General features: G+C 45.9%; 1 protein-coding gene, 1 long non-coding RNA gene and 1 pseudogene across 3 annotated transcripts in view; 2 read left to right on the top strand and 1 right to left on the bottom strand.

Moving 5' to 3' along the window:
* Nucleotides 1-1,977: 1,977 nt before the first annotated feature.
* LOC308619710 lies at nucleotides 1,978-10,144 on the bottom strand. The gene is made up of 3 exons (XR_014016220.1): nucleotides 9,699-10,144; nucleotides 8,686-8,825; nucleotides 1,978-2,410 (listed from the first exon to the last, which is right to left on the bottom strand). It is a non-coding gene; the product is annotated as an uncharacterized lncRNA (long non-coding RNA).
* Nucleotides 5,621-7,321, top strand: LOC308619706 (lysine-specific demethylase 4D-like; annotated as a pseudogene). Its single transcript has one exon. The product of its transcript is annotated as a lysine-specific demethylase 4D-like (transcript).
* Nucleotides 10,145-10,288: 144 nt separating the features above from the next.
* The window catches only part of ENDOD1 (endonuclease domain containing 1), a 30,943-nt gene continuing 21,410 nt past the window's right edge, over nucleotides 10,289-19,821 (top strand). Inside the window, exon 1 of the mRNA XM_081238787.1 lies at nucleotides 10,289-10,704. Within this exon, the coding sequence (XP_081094913.1) occupies nucleotides 10,405-10,704 (300 nt within the window). The 5' untranslated portion in view covers nucleotides 10,289-10,404. The remainder of the gene's footprint in view (nucleotides 10,705-19,821) is intronic.

Consider the following 19,821-nt stretch of genomic DNA (forward strand, 5'->3'; position numbering starts at 1 on the left):
CCCTTCCCCACTGCTCTTCCTTCATATAGGGCTTTGATGACAGCAACTTTAGTAGGAAAAGGACTTTCAGAATGCTTGGGGAATTAAGCTGCCTAGATATCATGCCAGCCATTTACAGGAGCTGTTGGGGAAGGCCAGAAGCCCTGTACGTTAGGAGACACCTGGGGACCTTGGGCCCTTTTGGATGCTATAGCCCTCCAGTCATGGAAGGAGTCTAGGCTAGCCTACTGTTCAGGCATCTTAGCATGAACATCTCAGATCATTTTTTCACAATGCTTCTCCTTCATAACAATCTATCCCCACGACCCTTGAGTGCTCATCAGGTGTTTCTGGAATAGGAAGAAAGATATTATTTGACTTCCACCCAATCGTTAGAGGCTACACAATTGCATTTGTCACACTCCCTCAGCGATGAGCTACACTGTCAACCACTTACCCTCCCCACCATTTATTACCAATTCATTGTATAGAGACCTCGAGATTGTTTCTTTTATCCTTTGACATTCAAGTTGGAAAAGGAGAAGAGTGCATTGATCCTCCATTACCTACCTTCTGCATATTCCATGGTGCATGAGGCTCCAGCGCACAGGTACACAGAGCTACTACTGCTCACTCACAGGGTCCCTGCCATCAGTATTCAGATCTGCAGCAAACATTCCTTTGATGCACTCTTACAAAAGCTACCAGCAGGGGTCACATAGAGCAAGGCTTTCCTTGGTTATATTTTTTGTCCCTGATCTCAGACCCAAAGGATAAAGGTTTAATGTTTAAGCCAAATTGTGGTGACCTCTTTGGGGAGAGGGGTGGTGGAGGATTGGGCCCCAGCCCCAGCTTCCTCTTGTCTTGAATGGACCCCAGATAACATATAGGGACCTCTGGCACCTCTTGCAGACCATAGGAGATGTGGGGAGTTTCTATTACTTGGAACAATGGCAGGCCAGCTGATCTTTCTTATTCTTATTGGGGAGACTACAGGGTGAGGAAGTTTAAATGCCTTTGTTCTCTATAGGCAGTTGAGCTCTTCCTCACCAATTTCTTTACATGGTTTTCTTCTCCTCTCCCTGGTTCTTGTGCTGACCCGATACTACTGGTGTTTAATGCCCTGACCACTGTGCTAGCTCCGCCCATTCTGGCAGCTTTACCAGGGAAAACCCTCTGTACATAAAAGGACCCTGAAATTTGTAAAACCTATCGATCTCATATATTTTCTTGTAAGAAATCTTAAACGAAAAATTTCAGGCAAAATACCTCTGTTTTGTGGGCTGATAACATTAAAAATGAGGCCTTTTACTAGACAGTTGGGAGAGCTGATTGCATTTAATTGTGATGGAATCCGGAATGATGGAGTTAGGGTGGGGCTGATCTGAGTAGAATCTGGAAGAGATACATGGGTACTGACCATCAGTTCAAGTTTCATTTGGAAATGTTTTCTTGAGAGAGTACCTGTTTTCTTGGAAGGATAATTGTCTCTACTTTTATCCAAAGCAAGAAGATCAGAGGAGACTTCACTGCAAAGGTGATGCTTGGGCTGAGGCTTGAGAGTTGCCTGGGTGCAAAGACCATCAGACAAGAGTATATCGGCCTTTTTGAGACACAGCCAGGAATGTGTCTGGAAGGAGAGAGCAAGGAGCCGGGTAGAAAGGGGTGAGGTCAAGAGGTGATGGTGGGCCAGATCGCTTAGGGACTTTTAGGACATTCGAAGGATTCTAAGTGGGGTGGAATAGGTGTGCCTGATGTTTGAGGACAGGAAAAGTGAAAGAGAATATTTGAATGGTGGAAATGAGGGGAGCTTAAGAGGATTAGGAAACAGTATTAAGGGAGCACTTGAAATTGGGTTCATGAGATACTTTGCTTTGTTTTCTTTTTCTTGTTTTATTTGTACACATATATTTTCTGTCCTAAAATTATAACTATTACATGTGCTCTATAGAGTTCAAGTTGAACATGGAGTATACATAGTGAAGTTTATTTTTGGAATTGTTTTCAATATGTTTTTTTCACACACACACACTGTATTTTATTTTTACAAGAGATAAATAAAGTGACACCAAGCATTGTAAATGGATGACCACAAGAAAAGCAAAAATGATTGCAATTACCAAACACGAAACACACTCATATTATGTCATAATAGTGACATTCAGTCCAGTAATCTTCCACTGTAACAGCTCCTTTACTTTGCAGTGAAAATTAACTTGTATATTTTTTGCCTCTGAGTTCTTGTGGGATTTTTTTTTATTCAAACACAAAGTCACAAAAATTATAATCATCAGTTCACTCATTCCCATGTAATTAATTTCTTTTTCTTCTTGATGTTTTGTAAGGCACGTTTATGAATTCATCAGGTTTCCATTAGAGTTCTGAAAATGCTTATTCCTTCAGTTCCACAGTATAGTCAGTTACCAGAAACCTGTAATTGTCAGAGTGTTGTCCATGAATTTCTTCAAGATGAAACACTTTTATAGGAACATTTTTGCAAAAGCATCAGAGTATACGCAGTACTCTCTGTAAATGACAAAAGACTTAAAAATGACCACTGTTAAAGATTTGATGAAAGTTCATAATAATGCAATTGACAAGGAAATTTAGTTATTTCTGAGATATACATTTTAAAGTAATAACTAGAATTATGAGTTATAACATTATACCAGAACATATAAGATTTTTAGAAATTTTGTGTAATGTCTGAAACATTTATTTTAACGTATTTCCATACAAATAACCTAAAGGAAGTTTAGTATTAGCTGTTTGTTTGTTTGTTTGTTTATAGAGCAGGTTCTTATTAGTCATCAATTTTATACACATCAGTGTATACATATCAATCCCAATCGCCCAATTCAGCACACCACCATCCCCACCTCACTGCAATTTTCCCTACTTGGTGTCCATACGTTTGTTCTCTACATGTGTGTCTGAACTTCTGCCCTGCAAACCGGTTCATCGGTACCATTTTTCTAGGTTCCACATACATGCGTTAATATACGATATTTGCTTTTTTTTTTCAACTAACTTCACTCTGTATGACAGTCTCCAGATCCACCCACGTCTCAACAAATGACTCAGTTTCGTTCTTTTTTATGGCTGAGTAATATTCCATTGTTTATATGTACCACAACTTCTTTATCCATTCGTCTGTCAATTGGCATTTAGGTTGCTTCCATGACCTGGTTATTGTAAATAGTGTTGCAATGAACATTGGGGCGCATGGGTCTTTTAGAATTATGTTTTTTTATCTGGGTGTAAGCTCAGTCACGGGATTGCTGGATCATATAGTATTTCTATTTTTAGGTTTTTAAGGAACCTCCATACTGTTCTCCATAGTGGCTCTATCAACTTACATTCCCATCAACAGTGCAAGAGGGTTCCCTTTTCAACACACCCTCTCTAGCTTCTGTCGTTTGTAGTTTTTCTGATGATGCACATTCTAACTGGTGTGAGGTGATACCTCATTGTAGTTTTGTTTTGCATTTCTCTAATAATTAGTGATGTTGAGCAGCTTTTCATTTTGATGCATCTCTTTTTCCTAACTTTAATGAAAATGTTACTTTTGTTTCACTGTGAAGAATGATCCTTGCTATTTTTTACCTTGAAATTCTTTATCTTACAAAACAAGTTTCTCTTGATGTTTTGAAAGTAAGAATTGTAAAATCATGAATGGATTTTGCTTTTCATCAAATGCTTTTTTGGTACCTACAAGATGATGACATTTTTCATTTATTTTGTTAATATTTTGAATTATATCATTAAATTTTCCAGTGTTGTATCATCCTTCCTTTCTATTTGGTCATGATGTATTATTCTTTTATAATATTGCTGTATTTCATTGGATAACATTCCATTTTATGTTTTCATCTATGCTTATAAACAAAGATGTCCTGTAGCTTTATTTTTTATTGTTCTGTTTTCGTTTTGCTATCAGAGATCAGAATAGCCTCATCTGAGTAGCTTTCCAACTTTTTCTATACTCTGAAACAATGTGCACAATAAGAGTTAACTGATGCTTGAAACTTTTCTAGATTCACATATAAAATGATGTGTCTCCTGGACTTTCAGGGGTCATACTTTGAACCAGCTTATTTTCCTGGGGTATTATTCAAGCTTTCTGGTGTTTCATGGATCCATTTTGGATATGTTTCCTCTCCAGAAAATTATTCTTTTCTCTTTTGAAAATTTTGCTGTCAAGTTTCTCCTAAGATTCTCTTTTGAGACTTTAAAAATTCTTTTGTGCACTACTTCATTCCTAGGGGTTTATTTTCCCCTTTTTTCTTAGGTTCAGTTATGCCCATGCTTTATTGCTATTATTAATTTCTTCCAAGTATATTTTTGGTCATCACTGTGTGGTCTTGTATGTGTTTTCTTTGATTAAGTTTGTCTTTATTCTTTGTTATTTGTTTACTCCTACCACTTTTTTCTCTTGTTCTATTTTCTAGCTTCTTCAATTGAATGTTTAGTTCATATATTTTCAATCACCCTTCCTTTTCCTTTTGGTACGATGAAAGATATCTGTCTCCTTTAATTCTTTTCACACTAAACTACACTTTAAAAATGTATTTAAATAATTTAAATACATTAAAAAAATATTTCACAGAAATTTGTAAAAATCATCATAACTTGATGATTTATGACAATGAGCCATTCTGATGGCTGTGTAACCAGCACCTGCCTTCAGGATAGAATATTGACATTATTCTAGAGACTTCCGCACACCCCCACTCACAACCTTTCTCTTTCACAGCGGTAACCACTACTCTGACTTCTAACATAGATTACGTTGCCTCCTTTTTCTCTTTATATAAATGGAAGCATAGAATAGGAATTCTTTTGAGTCTGGATAATTTTCCTCAGTATTCTGTTTATAGAATTATTCTTATATTTTCATGTAGTTCTTCTTTATCTTCATTGCTGTATTGTATTCCATTGTATGAATATACTACAATGTACTTAACCATTCTAATGTTGACTGGCATTTGAGTTGTTTCCAGTGTTTGGCTACTGAAATAATGTTGTTCTGAACATTCTTGGACTGGACTTGCATTGCACAGACATACACATATCCTAGGCATGAATCATAGCTCACGGGTAAGTTCAATGTTAGTGGATACTGTCCAAATAGTTTTTCAAAGTGAATGCAATGATTTCCATTTTCCTTACTAGAGTACAGGAATTTCCACTGTTCACAACACCATTTCTTGTATTGTCAATCTTATGAAATTTAGGCTTTATTTGAATATGCAATTATATTCCATGGTGGTGTTTTATTTGTAGTTCCCTAGTAACTATTTGCAAACATTAGTTTTCAACCTGTCTCTATTGTATTTTTTTTTTTTAGGTTTTGTTTTCAATACTGCCCTGAAGACACTACATTTGGGATACCCACCCAGGGCTGGGTGATTCACTAGACCTAAAGAGGCCAGAGCCAAGTGTCAACCAAGGACATCCCAGACTTGCAGGCTCAGCCAGCATCAGTCCTGAGCAAGGCTTCTGCCCAGTGTGGAGTCCCCTGCAGAATCAGCAAGCCTAAGAAATATTATCAACTCATTGCATTAAAGTCTACTGGGGGTTCCTGCTGATATACTCCAACCCATTTTTGAAAAAGTAGTGTTTTCCAGCATCCTCACCTATCCAGAACATAAATAAAAACTTGGGAGTTTCTTGCTTATTAGTGAAAGCTATGAAGTCTAAGTCCAACTGGGACCAGAACCCAAGTTGTAGCATAATGGTATTTCATCCAACCAAAGAAGAGTTTAATGATTTCGAGAAATACATTGCTTATATGGAATCCCAAGGTGCACACCGAGCAGGCCTGGCTAAGATAATTCCACCCAAGGACTGGAAAGCCAGAGAGACCTATGATGATATCGATGACATCTTAATAGCTGCTCCCCTCCAGCAGGTGACTTCTGGGAAGGCAGGTGTGTTTACTCAGCACCACAAACAGAAGAAAGCCATGACGTGAGCGAGTATCGCCACTTAACAAACAGTGAAAAACACCAGACTCCATTCTACTCTGATTTTGAGGATCTGGAGCGAAAATATTGGAAAACACGCCCCTATGATTCACCAGTATATGGTGCGGACGTCAGTGGCTCCTTATTCGATAAAAACACGAAGCAGTGGAACCTTGGCCACCTGGGAACCATTCAGGACCTGCTGGAACAGGAGTGTGGAGTGGTCATCGAAGGCGTCAACACACCCTACCTGTACTTCGGCATGTGGAAGACCGCCGTCGCCTGGCACACGGAGGACATGGACCTTTACAGCATCAACTTACCTGCACTTCGGGGAGCCTAAGGCGTGGTACGTGGTGCCCCCGGAGCACGGCCGGCGCCTGGAACGCCTGGCCAGGGAGCTTTTCCCGGGCAGCTCGCGGGGCTGTGAGGCCTTCCTGCGGCACAAGGTGGCTCTCATCTCGCCCACGGTCCTCCGGGACAACGGCATCCCCTTCGGTCGGGTCACTCAGGAGTCTGGAGAGTTCATAGTGACGTTTCCCTATGGCTACCACTCTGGCTTCAATCATGGCTTCAACTGTGCAGAAGCCATCAATTTCGCCACCCCGCGCTGGATCGATTATGGCAAAGTGGCCTCGCAGTGCAGCTGTGGGGAGGCCAGGGTCGCCTTCTCCATGGACACCTTCGTGCGCATCCTGCAACCGGAGCGCTATGAGCTGTGGAAACGCGGGCAGGACCGGACCGTGCTGAAGCACAGGCAGTTCCCGGAGCCCAGCAGCCAGGGCCTGAACGCCTGGAGGGAGGTCCGCGCGGCTTGGGGAGCCGTTCTGGGCCCGAGGCACCACCAGCCCCGCCGCGCTCTGCGCCCCTGTGAGCCTGTAGCCGCGGACGGTGGGACCCGCCACCGAGTCCCTGTGCGTGCTGTGTCCCGGCGCCCCTCGCCGTCCCGGGGTTCTTGCTCGGCCGTCCAGTTCGAGGCTGCGGCCACCTGCACCTCCGGGGAGCCCGGACCGCCCCAGCCGCCGACCCCAGGTCCATCTGCCCCGGATCGCCACCCAGTTGGAAGATGTGGCCCTCGTCGTCGTCCTTGGGAACAGGGGACTCAGGAGCCAACTGCTCCCCCCAGGGCGAAGAGGAGGCTTTCCTTAGACATAGCTCAGGACCCAGAGGCTCAGCCCCTGCCTGTGGAGGCACCCTCGCCAGACAACGCTGACCCGCTCAGCCCTGGTCTCCAGCATCCCGCCAAGGCTTCTGGCTGTGGTTGTGGCCTTGTCCCCTAAGCCCAGGGGATGCCTTTCTACCCCATCCTGTGGGCCAGCTCTGGATGCTCCTGAACTTCTAAAGCATCCTGGGCTTTGATTAGCCTCCAGTCTCTCTCCTTTTCCTCTTCCCCCTCCCTTCCCACTTTTCTTGCCAAACTAGGCCCTTTTGACCAATTAGGTCAGTAGAGACTCAGATAATAATTGATCATCTTTCTGAGTCTTTGATGTATTTAAAATGTGTTCTCTGCCAGTAAGGTAAACAGAATGTTAAAATCTGACTTTATTAAATATATTAAAGGTAACCAGAATGTTAAAATCTGACTTTATTTTTTGTGTTGTTCAGTCAACTGAGAGGTGGTCGCTTTTCCTGCACTTTTCTTAATTATATCAAAACATTTCAAGCAAAACTTATTTTTCTGAGCTTGTTGCCTTGTGTGACGTTGGTGAGTGAGTTTGTGGTTGATTGCTGGGTTCCAGCTGGCTGGCTGGGTTGGGGGATTTGGTTTGCAGCCCTATCTGAAGGATGACTTGGTGGAAATCACCTGTCACTTGGTAGCTCCAAGTTGCTAGGAGTGATGAGCAAACATAGGGCAAAAAGTGCCAGCATGTGAAAATCTCCTCTCCAAGTCTCCACTGCCTTCTCAATGCTGTATGTATATTTCACATGGTTAAGTCATTGATACATCCCAATAAACAAATCCATAAATAAATGAACAAGACAATTTCAAGTGGGCATATGTTCTGTGAAGAGATTAAAGGGGATGGGGTGATAGTGCAGAATGGGCAGTGTGGTTCCGGTGGTCAGGGACTACTTCATAGAGCAGGAGACCTTTCTGAGTCCCAAATGACAAGAAGGAAGGTCCAGAGCTGATTTCCACTTGGATGAAACAACAAGTGTAACAGCCCTAACACAGAGCATGGTGTTTTTGTGTGGATAGAGAGGAAGCTCATTTGTGTCTGGGGCATAGAGAAGGGAGAGGCAGGGTCCAGGGTATGTAGGACCTTGTAGCTCATGTTAAATATTTGAGTTTTTTTCAGCTTGAAATGAGAAGGCATTGGAAGTTTAAAACAGCACTTGACATGATATAATTTGCATATTTAACTAATCACCTTAATTGTTCTGTGGACACCTTGGGGGCAGGAGAAGTAGTTACAACATCTAAGTAATACAGGTGAGAATTGATGGTTACTGACATAGGCCATATTGTTGAAAATGCACAGAAGTGGCTAAACTCAGAATAAATTTTGGAAATTGAAAATGATAGTTTGGATGCAGAAGGAACATGTGACTCCAAGTCTAGTTGTTACTGTGACATCACACTGTATGTGTCTTTTTTTGTTTTTTTAATTAAGAAATAAATTTAGGTTTCATTTCAGGGGCCAAGTCAACCTTTTCAGGTATTGAAGCCTCCAAGAATTGGTTCTTAAGCTCCAAAATCTGCTTTTCTGACAATTTCTCTATTTTATAGGCTCACCTCATGGATTTGCTGTGACTTAGAGGAAAGGCCAGGCTTAGGAAGCAGATGGGCCTGGCTCAAATCTGGCTCAGGACTCACTGATTATGCCATCTTGGACAAGCATCTGAATGCTCTGGTCCAGTTCCCCACGTGGCACACTGAGGAAATAAGATTAAATAATATGATGTGAGTGAAGGCACCCTAGTAGGCGCTCTGCTTCAGTCTCTACCACCACCGCAGTCCAAGCTACCATCTCTCATCTGGATCTTTATAAATGTTTTTCTTCATTCATTCTGGGCCATTCCAGTCTGTCCATTTCTGACCAGAAAACAAATGTGATTGTGTCTACACCACTGAAAGATCAAAATCCTCAAAATGATTTATATAATTTTACTTTCCAAACTGCAGGACATGAGCCATTAGTGGGTCATAGAAACAACTTTGTGGGTTACCAGCAGCATGTTTTTTAAAGGGGAACAAAATAGAATACAACAGAAATACTAGATTGCAATGTCAATTTTAAGCGTAAGGATTATTACATGAAGCTTGTTTTCTCAATATGGGTCCGTGTCCTGCTGAAAAATGTTTGACGGCCTCTAGCCTATGATCCCCTGAATGCTGTGTCTCCCGCCTCCTTTAGCCCTATTTCTCATAATCTTCTCCCAGGTCTCTGTTCTCTACCCACACCCACCTTAAATTCCTCCAACATACCACGTTCCCTTCTGCTGGGAGACCCCTTAGCACATGCTGCTTTCCTCTTTGCCTAGTTCATGTCAACATCTTGGTCTCAGTCCAGACAACACTCTTCAGGCAAACATGCCCTGAATCCCTGGAGGGGCAGGTTCTCAGAGCTCCATGTTCAGTGTGTGTCATTATTCCTTTAATAGCCTGCTTCTTTGATTAACGACAAGCTTTCCCACTAGGTTTCGTCTGCAGGACCGCAGGGACCCTATTCTTGTTTACCACTGTACCCAGTCGCTGAACACAGGTTGGCACATAGGCACTCAAGAAAGACATATGAATCAACCAACCTATCAACCAGTGATGTTGGCCGGTCTCGTTTATTTCTTGGTTTTGGTTTTGATTCTAAGCCTCGCAGCACCAAGTAAACCACAAGAGCTGTCCTATCTCCCTAGGTTAGGAATTTCCTAGAAGCGGATTTTTAACTTGGGTCTCCTGGCTTTTGATCTGCTGAAACTTCATCAAAGTTGTGTCCGTGAATTGGCGGATGAGCATTTCGTTGTAAAGGGGGAGACTGATTTCCGTCGGATGTCACTGGGGGGGTCCCTGCCCATCAGACCCAAAGAGCCACAGTTCTGTGGGCATCTCCTGCCGCCTCTTTGCATCCTTGAGGATCCCTGGGGCGCGCTGGCTCAGTAGGCTTCTAGGCTCCCAGCCCCGGGGACGGTTCCTTCCCGTTTCCTCCGATTAAGCCGACCCGGTTCATACCTTTCAGTCTTGGGAGCGCGCGTCCCCGAGCCTGCGAGCGCAGACTGCAGAAACCAGGCGGTGCAAGTCCGGGTGCATCGCCGCGCCCGGCCCCGGGCCTGCGCAGCCATCTTCAGGGAGGAGGGTGAGAGGGAGGCGCGGCCTCGGGACGCGGACCCGCCCCCGCCGCCGGGGCCGCCCAGCTCGGCCCGCAGAGCGCTAGCTGAGCTGCGCCGCCCCCGGCTTCCGACTTCCCCGCGGCCCCGCTCGGCGGCCTCGCGCTCTCCCCGCCCGGCCCGCAGACGCGCCATGGGCCCCGCGCGCTGTTTGGCGCTGGGCGGCCTCCTCGCTCTGGCGGGGCTATTGGAGGGCCGGCTCGTGCGCGAGCAGGAAGCCGGCTTCGGCGAATGCGACCGATTCTTCTACGCCGGGACCCCGCCCGCGGGGCTGGCGGCCGCTGCCCACGTGAAGATCTGTCAGCGCTCCGAGGGCGCCGAGCGCTTCGCCACCCTGTACAGCACCCGGGACCGTATTCCCGTGTACTCAGCGTTCCGCGCCGCGCGCCCCGCGCCCCTGGGAGCGGAGCAGCGCTGGCTGGTGGAGCCGCAGGTAAGCGAGGCGCTTCCCAAGCCCGGCCGCTGGGCTGGCCTCCCAGGGCGCTTTGCAGCCACCGTGAGCGGTAGGGCGGGGAAGGGCAGCCCCAGCCTTCGGTGCCAGGGTCGGGGAACCCGGGTTTCCACCCGCCCCACCGCGCCCCCGGAGTTACAGACTGCCTCGTCCCCTGTCAAAGCCACGGCCAGAGCTGGGCGATCTGCGAGCCTTCGCTTTAAGCCTCAGGGGTCCGAGGCCCCCAGTGGGAGGTGGTTCTCTCTGCACTTCAGAGGAGACATCTGCAGTGTCTCATTCACTTCCTGAATAATGAGGACTGTGAGACGGAGACCCAAGAGACCACTCAGATCTTCGGGACGCCTAGGCTGGGAGCTCACAGGTCGTTGCCACAATTCTGTGGGATGGGTGGGTGAGTGGGCATTTTTATGCCCATTTTACAGAAGAGGAGATCAAGGCTCGGCGGGGCGATGAGACTTGCGTAAAGATGGGGCCGGTCTTTTGGCTAGAAGTTCACTGCCCTTCCTACTAGGGAAAAGCTTTTCTTCTGCAGAGGCCACCTGAGCCTGAAAAGCCTTCCCTTCTGCACAGGACATTGAGTAAATTCGATCTGAAGTTAATGTTGGGTTAGGACAATGAAATAAAGGTATGGATTTTTAGAAATGCGATGGGATAGTTACAAATAGTAGGGACATTGACTACCTCCTACTAATGGGAAGAACAAACCTGTTTCTCCTGGCTCTTCATCTCTATATTGGAAATCGTGTCATCTCTCAGGGTTTTCTGTTCTGTCTGGTGAGAGTGACCAAACACTCCAAGAGGCTCCCAGAGGTCCTTCTGAAGCTGCCTTCACACACCCTGCCCTAGGTCTGCTCAGCCAGCCTCCGGTGGAGAACACCCTGCCAGGCTCCCCTGTCCCAGCAACCAGGGACACCCAATCTGGGGGAGGAGCTGAACACTCAGCCCACCCATTCTTTCTTTCTTTTTTTTTTTTTTTTAGAACTGGTTGACCTTGATCTTTTTTTGTTTTACTTTTTTTTAATTGAAGTATAGTTGACTTTACATCAGCCTGCCCATTCTTGATGGCCACAGCTGCCTAGGCATTGTGAGCAGGGGACTGGCTTTCAGCTGTTGTGTTCAGAGTCCTGGGTTGTAATTTCTGTATCATTCAGTTATTTCTGGCTCTAAGACCTTGACCAGATCTCAGGCCATCTGCACCTCCGTCTCTTTACCTTCTCCACAGCCTGTTGATGTCAGGACCTATGAGATCAGGCATGTGAAGAAGCCTTTGTAAAGTATACACACTTAAGGCATATAGTAACCTAAAGTTAGTTTGCCCCCATCTGCACCCCTAGAGCTCTCTGCGGTTCCCCCAGTTCCCCAGTATGCATGTGATTGCAGACCTGTGAGGAAAATAGATGACCTGGTCCTTTCTCACCGAGGATCTCATGGATGGCTTGGGGAGACAGAACATACATGTGAGGAAGACGTGGGATGCATGCCTAACAAATTTCAATAAAATCCAGAACTACCACATTTAGTAGTCACCCACTGTGTGCCAGGCACTTGGGGTGCCAGGGGAACAGAGTGTAGCTCTGGGAATCAAAGGCTTCCTGGTCTGCTGGGTGAAGAGGTGGCAACACCTCTGATTAGAGCCACGCTGCGTGGGTTTAAGCCTCAGTTCTTCCACTGACTTGCCGTAAACTTGGGCTGGTTGACTTAAAGGTAATAACAGGGTGATTTTGAGGATTGAATATAAGGTTCTCGTGCCTGGCATATCAGTCCTAGCTGTTATTATGACATAAGCAAAAACATCCTCAGTTTAAAAGGGTAGAAGAAGTCTTATTAGATTTAATCCGTCTTGGAGGTGACGGGGTAAGCCTTTGGGTCAGGGTGACGTTTGTGCTTTGCCTGGAAGGATGAGGCGGAGTTCAGAAGGGAGACAGGGACAAAGACATTCCCAGCAGAGGGGACAGGCTGTGTGAGAAACGCATGGCCGAGTCAGGGATTAGTGTGTGGGGAGTGGTTGGAGCAGCTAAACCAGTACAAGTGAGTAGATGACTCAGTGAGTAGATGACTCAAGTGCTCAGAATAAAGAGAAGTGATGGAAGGGAGGGGTCGGGTATGAAGGAGCGATCAAGGGAGGTTTGGGGCTGGGGTGTCTAGCAGAGCCATTTATGCAGTTATTGAAGGAGCCCAAGGAGCGTGACTCATTCAGCAGAGAGGAAACAGACAGAACCTTCACATAGGCAGTGGAGACCGAGGGCCCTGGTAATGAGGGATAGGACTGGAGAGGTAAAACAGGATGGGGAAGGAGGAAGGAGCTGGTGGGGTGGGAGGGAATAGTTCCAAATGGCAGCTCGAGAGGTGAGAGGTGCAGTGGTTCGGAAAAGCACAGGAGGCCAGAGTTCCTGACTGGGGAGGTGGGAAGGGTCCAGTGGCTGAGCACAACTGGAAGGATGCTTTTCTCTGCAAGACAGCCTTGTGCTGCCCGTCCCTTCCCACCCTAGTGTCCAGTCAAGTCAGCCAGGAGCCAGGGGCTATTAGGAAGGAGGCAAGGAAGGAGATGGGGGGAGAAGCCGCCAGATTGCCATGCTGGCAGGCTCTGGAGCTCACTGCAGCAACCCTGCCTCCCTGAGGCCTGCCTCCCAGCCAGTGTGCCCACTGCAGAAAGATGCTCAGGGCTCAACGTGGACTTCTGACTGCTTCCAAGCACTCTGTAATGCTGAGTCACCTTGTGCCCACATCACCTCTTTAGGAGGTTAGTGTTACCAAGAGGCCCAGCAGATAGAGGAGGAAGCGCGGCAGGGGACCAAAGGAGCTGGGTGCTTGCCTTCGGTAGTTAGTCAGGTAGGGCTGTTCTGACCCTGTGGCTCCTGAAGCTCAACTAGGGCAGCTCGCAAGGCTGTCCTGCAGTTTCCCTTTGGGAAAAAAACAAACAAACCCGAAAACCTCCTGAATTGAAGATGATAGAAACTTAGTCACTCGTGCGTAAAACCTTTAGGGTGTTTTAAGCACTCTTGTGCTTAAAAACACAGGGACCCAGAATTCCACCCTGCAGAATGCAGTTTACAGGGGCCCCGTGCCCTGGCTCCTGTCTGTAGCTCCGGCCTGTCTCCTACCCCTCCCCACCCTCATGTACCGTTCTAGCGTTATCTAGCTGCCTGGAGTACCTCTCATAAACCATTCTGTTGGTCACATTTGTTCCTTTGCTCATACTGATTCCTTTTGCCCCAAATGCCCTTTCTACACTGCCCCCATCTTGCCCCTCACTGCCTCCCTACTCCAACCTTTAAGACTGCCGAGGTGTCACCTCCTCCAGAAAGAAGAGCCCACCTGAGTGAGGTCCACTTCCTGAGTTAGGTTCACCCCACAGTGCTCCCTGTCATTTCTCTATTTTTGTACTTATCACACTGTTTTATACCTACCTGCTTGTGGGTCCGTCTCTCCAGCGGAGGGACTGAGGGCTTGCATTTCTAGTGCCTAGGACATAGAAAGCACTCAGTAAGTGTTGAACAAAACCATTTGATGTTCGGAGGTTCAGTCAGGCAGCAGTGGGTGAGATATTCTGCTTGAGCTTTCTTGGTGGAGAGCTGCCTGCTTTAGAAGCTTGCCTCCCAGCTAGCCAGCAACCACTGTTCCAAACATATTCCATATGCAGAGCTGGAACCTTCCTCTAAATCCACCCCACCTGTTCTAGCTCCGGCCTTTGGAACTACCCCAGATGATTTCAATCTCTTTAGCATCAGGTGACAGGATCCCGCATTTGAGGGGCCTTCTGAAGGACATAATGAGAACTTTAAAAGGAAGCAGAGGGACTTCCCTGGCGGTCCAGTGGTTAAGACTTTGCCTTCCAGTGCGGCGGCGGGGGGGGATGCAGGTTCGATCCCTGGCCGGGGAACTGAGATCCCACATGCCTCCTGACCAAAAAACCAAAACATAAAACAGAAGCACTATTGTAACAAATTCAAAAAAGACTTTAAAAATGGTCCACATCAAAAAAATTTTTTTTAAACGGAAACAGAGAAGACAGAGGGCAGTTGTGGGTTTTATGTGGAATGTGGTCACCTTTAAATTGAGAATGAGGAAAAGGCAGGAAAGAGATGAGACAGTGTGTCCCTATTAGCAGGACAGAGATGGTCGGGAGGGTTTGCAGTCAAAATTGAGAACTGGGTTCTGTTTCAGTACAGGGAGCCTCAAACCTTTTAGTTGCTCAGCTCATTTCTGTTTAATGGAAGAATTTTTGGATAAGGTACTAGTGATGCCTTTGCAAAGGATGTTGTCAATTCACGCTAGAAGCCAACGTATAAGACCCTGTCACTTAAAAAAAAAATTTTTTTTTTTGGCCATGCCACGCAACATGTGGGATCTTAGTATCCTGACCAGGGATCAAACCCGTGCCCCCTGCAGGGGGAGTGCAGAGTCTTAACCACTGGACCGCCAGGGAAGTCCTCAAGACCCTGTCATTTTGTAAATGTGAATATTGGAAGGAACTGGTTTTATATTCTGCTTATACTTCTTTAATCTTACAAAAATACTGTGAGGTAGATCTTATTCTCTTCATTGTAGAAATGAGGAAACTGGCTCAGAGAGGTTAATTGTTGTGCCCAAGGCCACACAGCTTGGATTTGAACTCATGACTAGTTGCTCCTTAGTCTGGAGCTCTTTTGATGAACCATGGAGGTCTTTGACCTCCCATGGATCCACTGCATTAATGGTCATAGGACTTCAATTCTCATCTTTTATATGGAAATCTTAATTCCTACTCCATTTCTCTTTCCCAACAGTCATAGGACAAGTCAGAGCACATATTTGGCCACGTGAATGTTGCTCAGGTGTCAGTGGCTCCGGAGTGAAGCAGATATTCCTGTTAACGGCAAAAGTATTTTCCTAAAGGGCCCAATGAAGTCATATTTCAAATCTTAGTAAATGTACGTGAACAGTTGTCACAGCTAGAACCTCGATTAAGTCCTTAATTTTTAATTTCCATCAGAGGCTTCTTTCTTGCACTTCCTGAAACTGTTTGACACACTGTTTCATTTATTCTAACATCAACCCTCTTTTAATTGTGTCAGAGAACAGATATAAAGAAGATATCATACACATCTCTGGGTAAGGGACACAGCAAACAGGACAATTCTGATTCTTCCTTCCTCGTTAAGAAACGTGACTTCAGGGGCTTCCCTGGTGGCGCAGTGATTGAGAGTCCGCCTGCCGATGCAGGGGACACAGGTTCGTGCCCCGGTCCGGGAAGGTCCCACATGCCGCGGAGCACCTGGGCCCGTGAGCCATGGCCGCTGAGCCTGCGCGTCTGGAGCCTGTGCTCCGCAACGGGAGAGGCCACAGCAGTGAGAGGCCCGCATACCGCAAAAGATCAAAACAAAACAAAACGTGACTTCAGATCCCTGCTCTGCCATTTACAATCTGTGCCAGTCCTATTTTTCTGATCTGTTCATTAAAGATAATACCAGTGTTGACTTTACAGAGTGGTCGTGACACATAAACGAGATAATACATATAAGCATGCAGCATAGAACCTGTAATATGGTGAGGTCTTAATAAATAGTAATGTGTACACTATTAAGGTCTTACTCTAATAGATGTTAGACACACACAACACACACGAATGGAATGTTGGATTAGGTAGGCAACTCCTACAATTGCACAAATCTTGCCTACAACATAAAACATCCATCTGTGTATCTTCTCAAATGCTCAATATGTCCCACATTCACATAATAGGTGCTCAGAAGGTACATGGTGAGAGATTGAATGAATGGACGATGGAATGGACGGGTGGATGGGTAGATGGATTTAGGTGATTGGAAGAACAAAAACAAAACAGGTGCCAGAGGCACCTCCACCCTCCTAGCCCTGAGCAACCAAGGGGTGTGTTCTCATGAAACGAACAGTGGGCAATTGCATTCCAGCCTACTCTGCTGAGCCCGAGGAGGGCCAGGAAGCGCCGGGCTCACAGGGCTGGTTCCAAAGTCAATTGCTCACAGTTTCTTCCTTACTGGAGTGCAGATAGTAAAAACAGCAGTCATACATGCTACGCTTCACTCCATTTTTCTCCTTTTCTGGCTTTTTCTTCATCTTTGAATTTAGTGTTTCCATCAGATTCGTGATCATTCTCAGGAGCGAGTTAGGGTACTTGCCCTGTATCGGCAGAACATTTTAGTGATGTTTTGTCCTGGAACAGTCTAGTGGTGATGGAGCTGTGCACCGTTCTTTCAGTCCAGGCTTAAATTTGGACAATCCAGGAAAGGAACTATCATTTACTGATCCCTTACTGTGTGCAAGGATCTTCACAAATTAACTCATTCACAGAACAACTCTAGGTCCTATGACCCATGGCTTATAGTTTAGGAAACTGAGGTTCAGCGTCGTTAAATAACTTATCCAAGGTCACACAGCTGCTAGATGGCAAAGTCTGGGTTGGAGCTTATGGCTGTCCCACTTCAGAGCTCTTAGCTCTGCTTTCTGCTCTACCATGCTGCTTTCCACTGACAATGTCAGTATTTTCTCTCCGGATTCCAAATTGACTGATTTGTTATTTTACTTTATTTATTTATTTATTTTTTATTGCGGTACGCGGGCCTCTCACTGTTGTGGCCTCTCCCGTTGCGGAGCACAGGCTCCGGATGCGCAGGCTCAGTGGCCCTGGCTCACGGGCCCAGGTGCTCCACGGCATGTGGGATCTTCCCGGACCGGGGCACGAACCCGTGTCCCCTGCATTGGCAGGCGGACTCTCAACCACTGCGCCACCAGGGAAGCCCTGTTATTTTATTTTTATTTTACTGAACTAATCCAGTTCTTTGGATGATGTCTGGCTTGGCTTCTAACACACCATTCTGGAAATCTCAGTTATAGCTCATGGTGATTGAATGGAGCTTTCCTTGAGGAATAAAGATTTTATTTGTTGGGTTTTAATTCCTCTTCCTTTTAAACTGTCAGCTGTACAAGTGGAAATATGAGAAAATAAGTCCTCCCGTTTGCCAGTAGCTTTCACTGCCAGTGATCTGGTGTTGCTCCTAGAATACCTGTTAGTTCAAAAATGTTTTTCCTTCATGTTGTGTGTCGTGTCTCCTGAGTGGTCACGTACCCTTTCGGTTAGTAGAACTTGACACCGATGGCAGCAATAATTCGTTGCCTGCTGACATATCTATTTGGCCACTGAAAGGAAGGAGAAATAAAAAAGAAACCAACTCATAGGGTGAACCCAAAATAGAAGCACCATTTAGTATTCCAGTCATGCTTTTATTTACCCAGTGCCTGACAGACGTGTGGCTCATTCAAAGGAGGTCAAATGAGGGCATTTAATATTTTTAATCAAAACTGAAAATATGAGTACTTCTCCTTTTGCAGAGTAAATAGTTGGATGAAATAGGATTTGAAAACATAAAATAGATTACATGTTCCAGTTGACTTGCACCTTCATTTTAGGGGTGGTTGAATTGCCCAGGATGCATGATTGAACAGGGGCCATGTAAGGAAATGGCCACTGTTTATGTGTCTGAAAGACTGGACATCCATCATAGTCTCAGGACACACGGAAACACAGGGAAAGGAAAGCTGGGTTTATGAACCATAAAAAGGTCTTTTGTCATTCTTGGATATTTCTGTTGTATCTGGAACCATGGAACCCATGATAACATTGGACACCTCCTTCACAGCCAAGTGGACCATTTGGGATGGTTGATGGTCTTGCTTCTGCACCTCAGTTGACAGACCTCTAATCCCTACCATCCACACCCTGAGATCCAAGCTACGACCATCTTCATCCAGGCCTCTGCAAAGCAGCTTCCTGACTGGCTAACCTGGGTCTCCTTTAGCCTTTCTCCACCTGGAAGCCAGAGAAATTCAAAACATTCATCTCACTGTATCTCCAGTGGCCTCACTGGAAACCCTTCAGGGCTCCCCATTTCTCTTCAGATAAAGACAAGTCCTTATCAGGGTCTCCAGAGTCCTGTGTGGTTGGTCTCCCATTCCCCTTCTGGCCTTATCTGGCGTCACACATTGCCAGGCCTTAACCTCCTGCCACTTTGGCTTCTTTCTGTTTTGTTTTTGTTTTTGTTGTTTTTTATTTCTATGTTCTCTCCCATCATAGGACCCTTGTACCCGCTGGGCTTTTTTGTCTTCCGTGATATTCCCACCTAGGTCAACTGCCCATAATACTCTCTAGTGGCACCAAACACACCTTTCTTTGCTAGTGTGGTACAATAATACATTTGTTTGTGTGACTGATTGAGTGCCCCCGATTAGACTGTAAGTTCCATGAGTGCAGGGCTCAGGCCTGTCATACTCACCATCGAATCCTCATTGCTTAACACACTGGCCAACACCCTTTTCTGTAAAGGGCCAAAATAGTAAATAGTTTAGACTTTTGGGCCATATGGTCTCTTCTGCAACTATTCAACTCAGCTGTTCTAGCACAAAAGCAGCTGCAGACAATGCATAAATGAGTAGGTGTGGCTATGTTCCAAGAAAACTTTATTTATGAAACAGGTGGTGGGTTGGATTTGGTGCACAGGCTGTAGTTTGCCAACTCTTGGTCTAGCATGATGCCAGCACTGATTAAGTGCTTAATAAATGTTGTTGAATTGTGAGCATCCAGCAGGTATGGGTTGAACACCAGCAGTGAAATTTGAAAGCTGTGCAGTCTTTTTCCTATTATGGCATGGCAGCCTTAGATCTAGACCTACAGACACGTTCCATGAACCTTTTTAATGGGGTGCTGGTGGTGGTTCTTTACCATATTTATGGTTTTTTTAGGATTATAAAAGTAATATGGGGCTTCCCTGGTGGCTCAGTGGTTGAGAGTCCGCCTGCCGATGCAGGGGACGTGAGTTCGTGCCCCGGTCCGGAAAGATCCCACATGCCGCGGAGCGGCTGGGCCCGTGAGCCATGGCCGCTGAGCCTGCACGTCCGGAGCCTGTGCTCCGCAGCAGGAGAGGCCACAACGGTGAGAGGCCCGTGTACCGCGGAAAAAAAAAAAAAAAAAAAGGAATATGTGCTTATGGTAAAAAGATTCTTCTGAGCATTTTGGAAGCATATAAAGAAAAGGATCCGCTTTTCACAGATAGCCAGTCTTCACAGTTTGTGTGTATGGGTGTATGT

The sequence above is a fragment of the Mesoplodon bidens genome, assembly GCF_964165515.1.
Source record: "Mesoplodon bidens genome assembly, chromosome: 7".
Classification (NCBI taxonomy): domain Eukaryota; kingdom Metazoa; phylum Chordata; class Mammalia; order Artiodactyla; family Ziphiidae; genus Mesoplodon; species Mesoplodon bidens.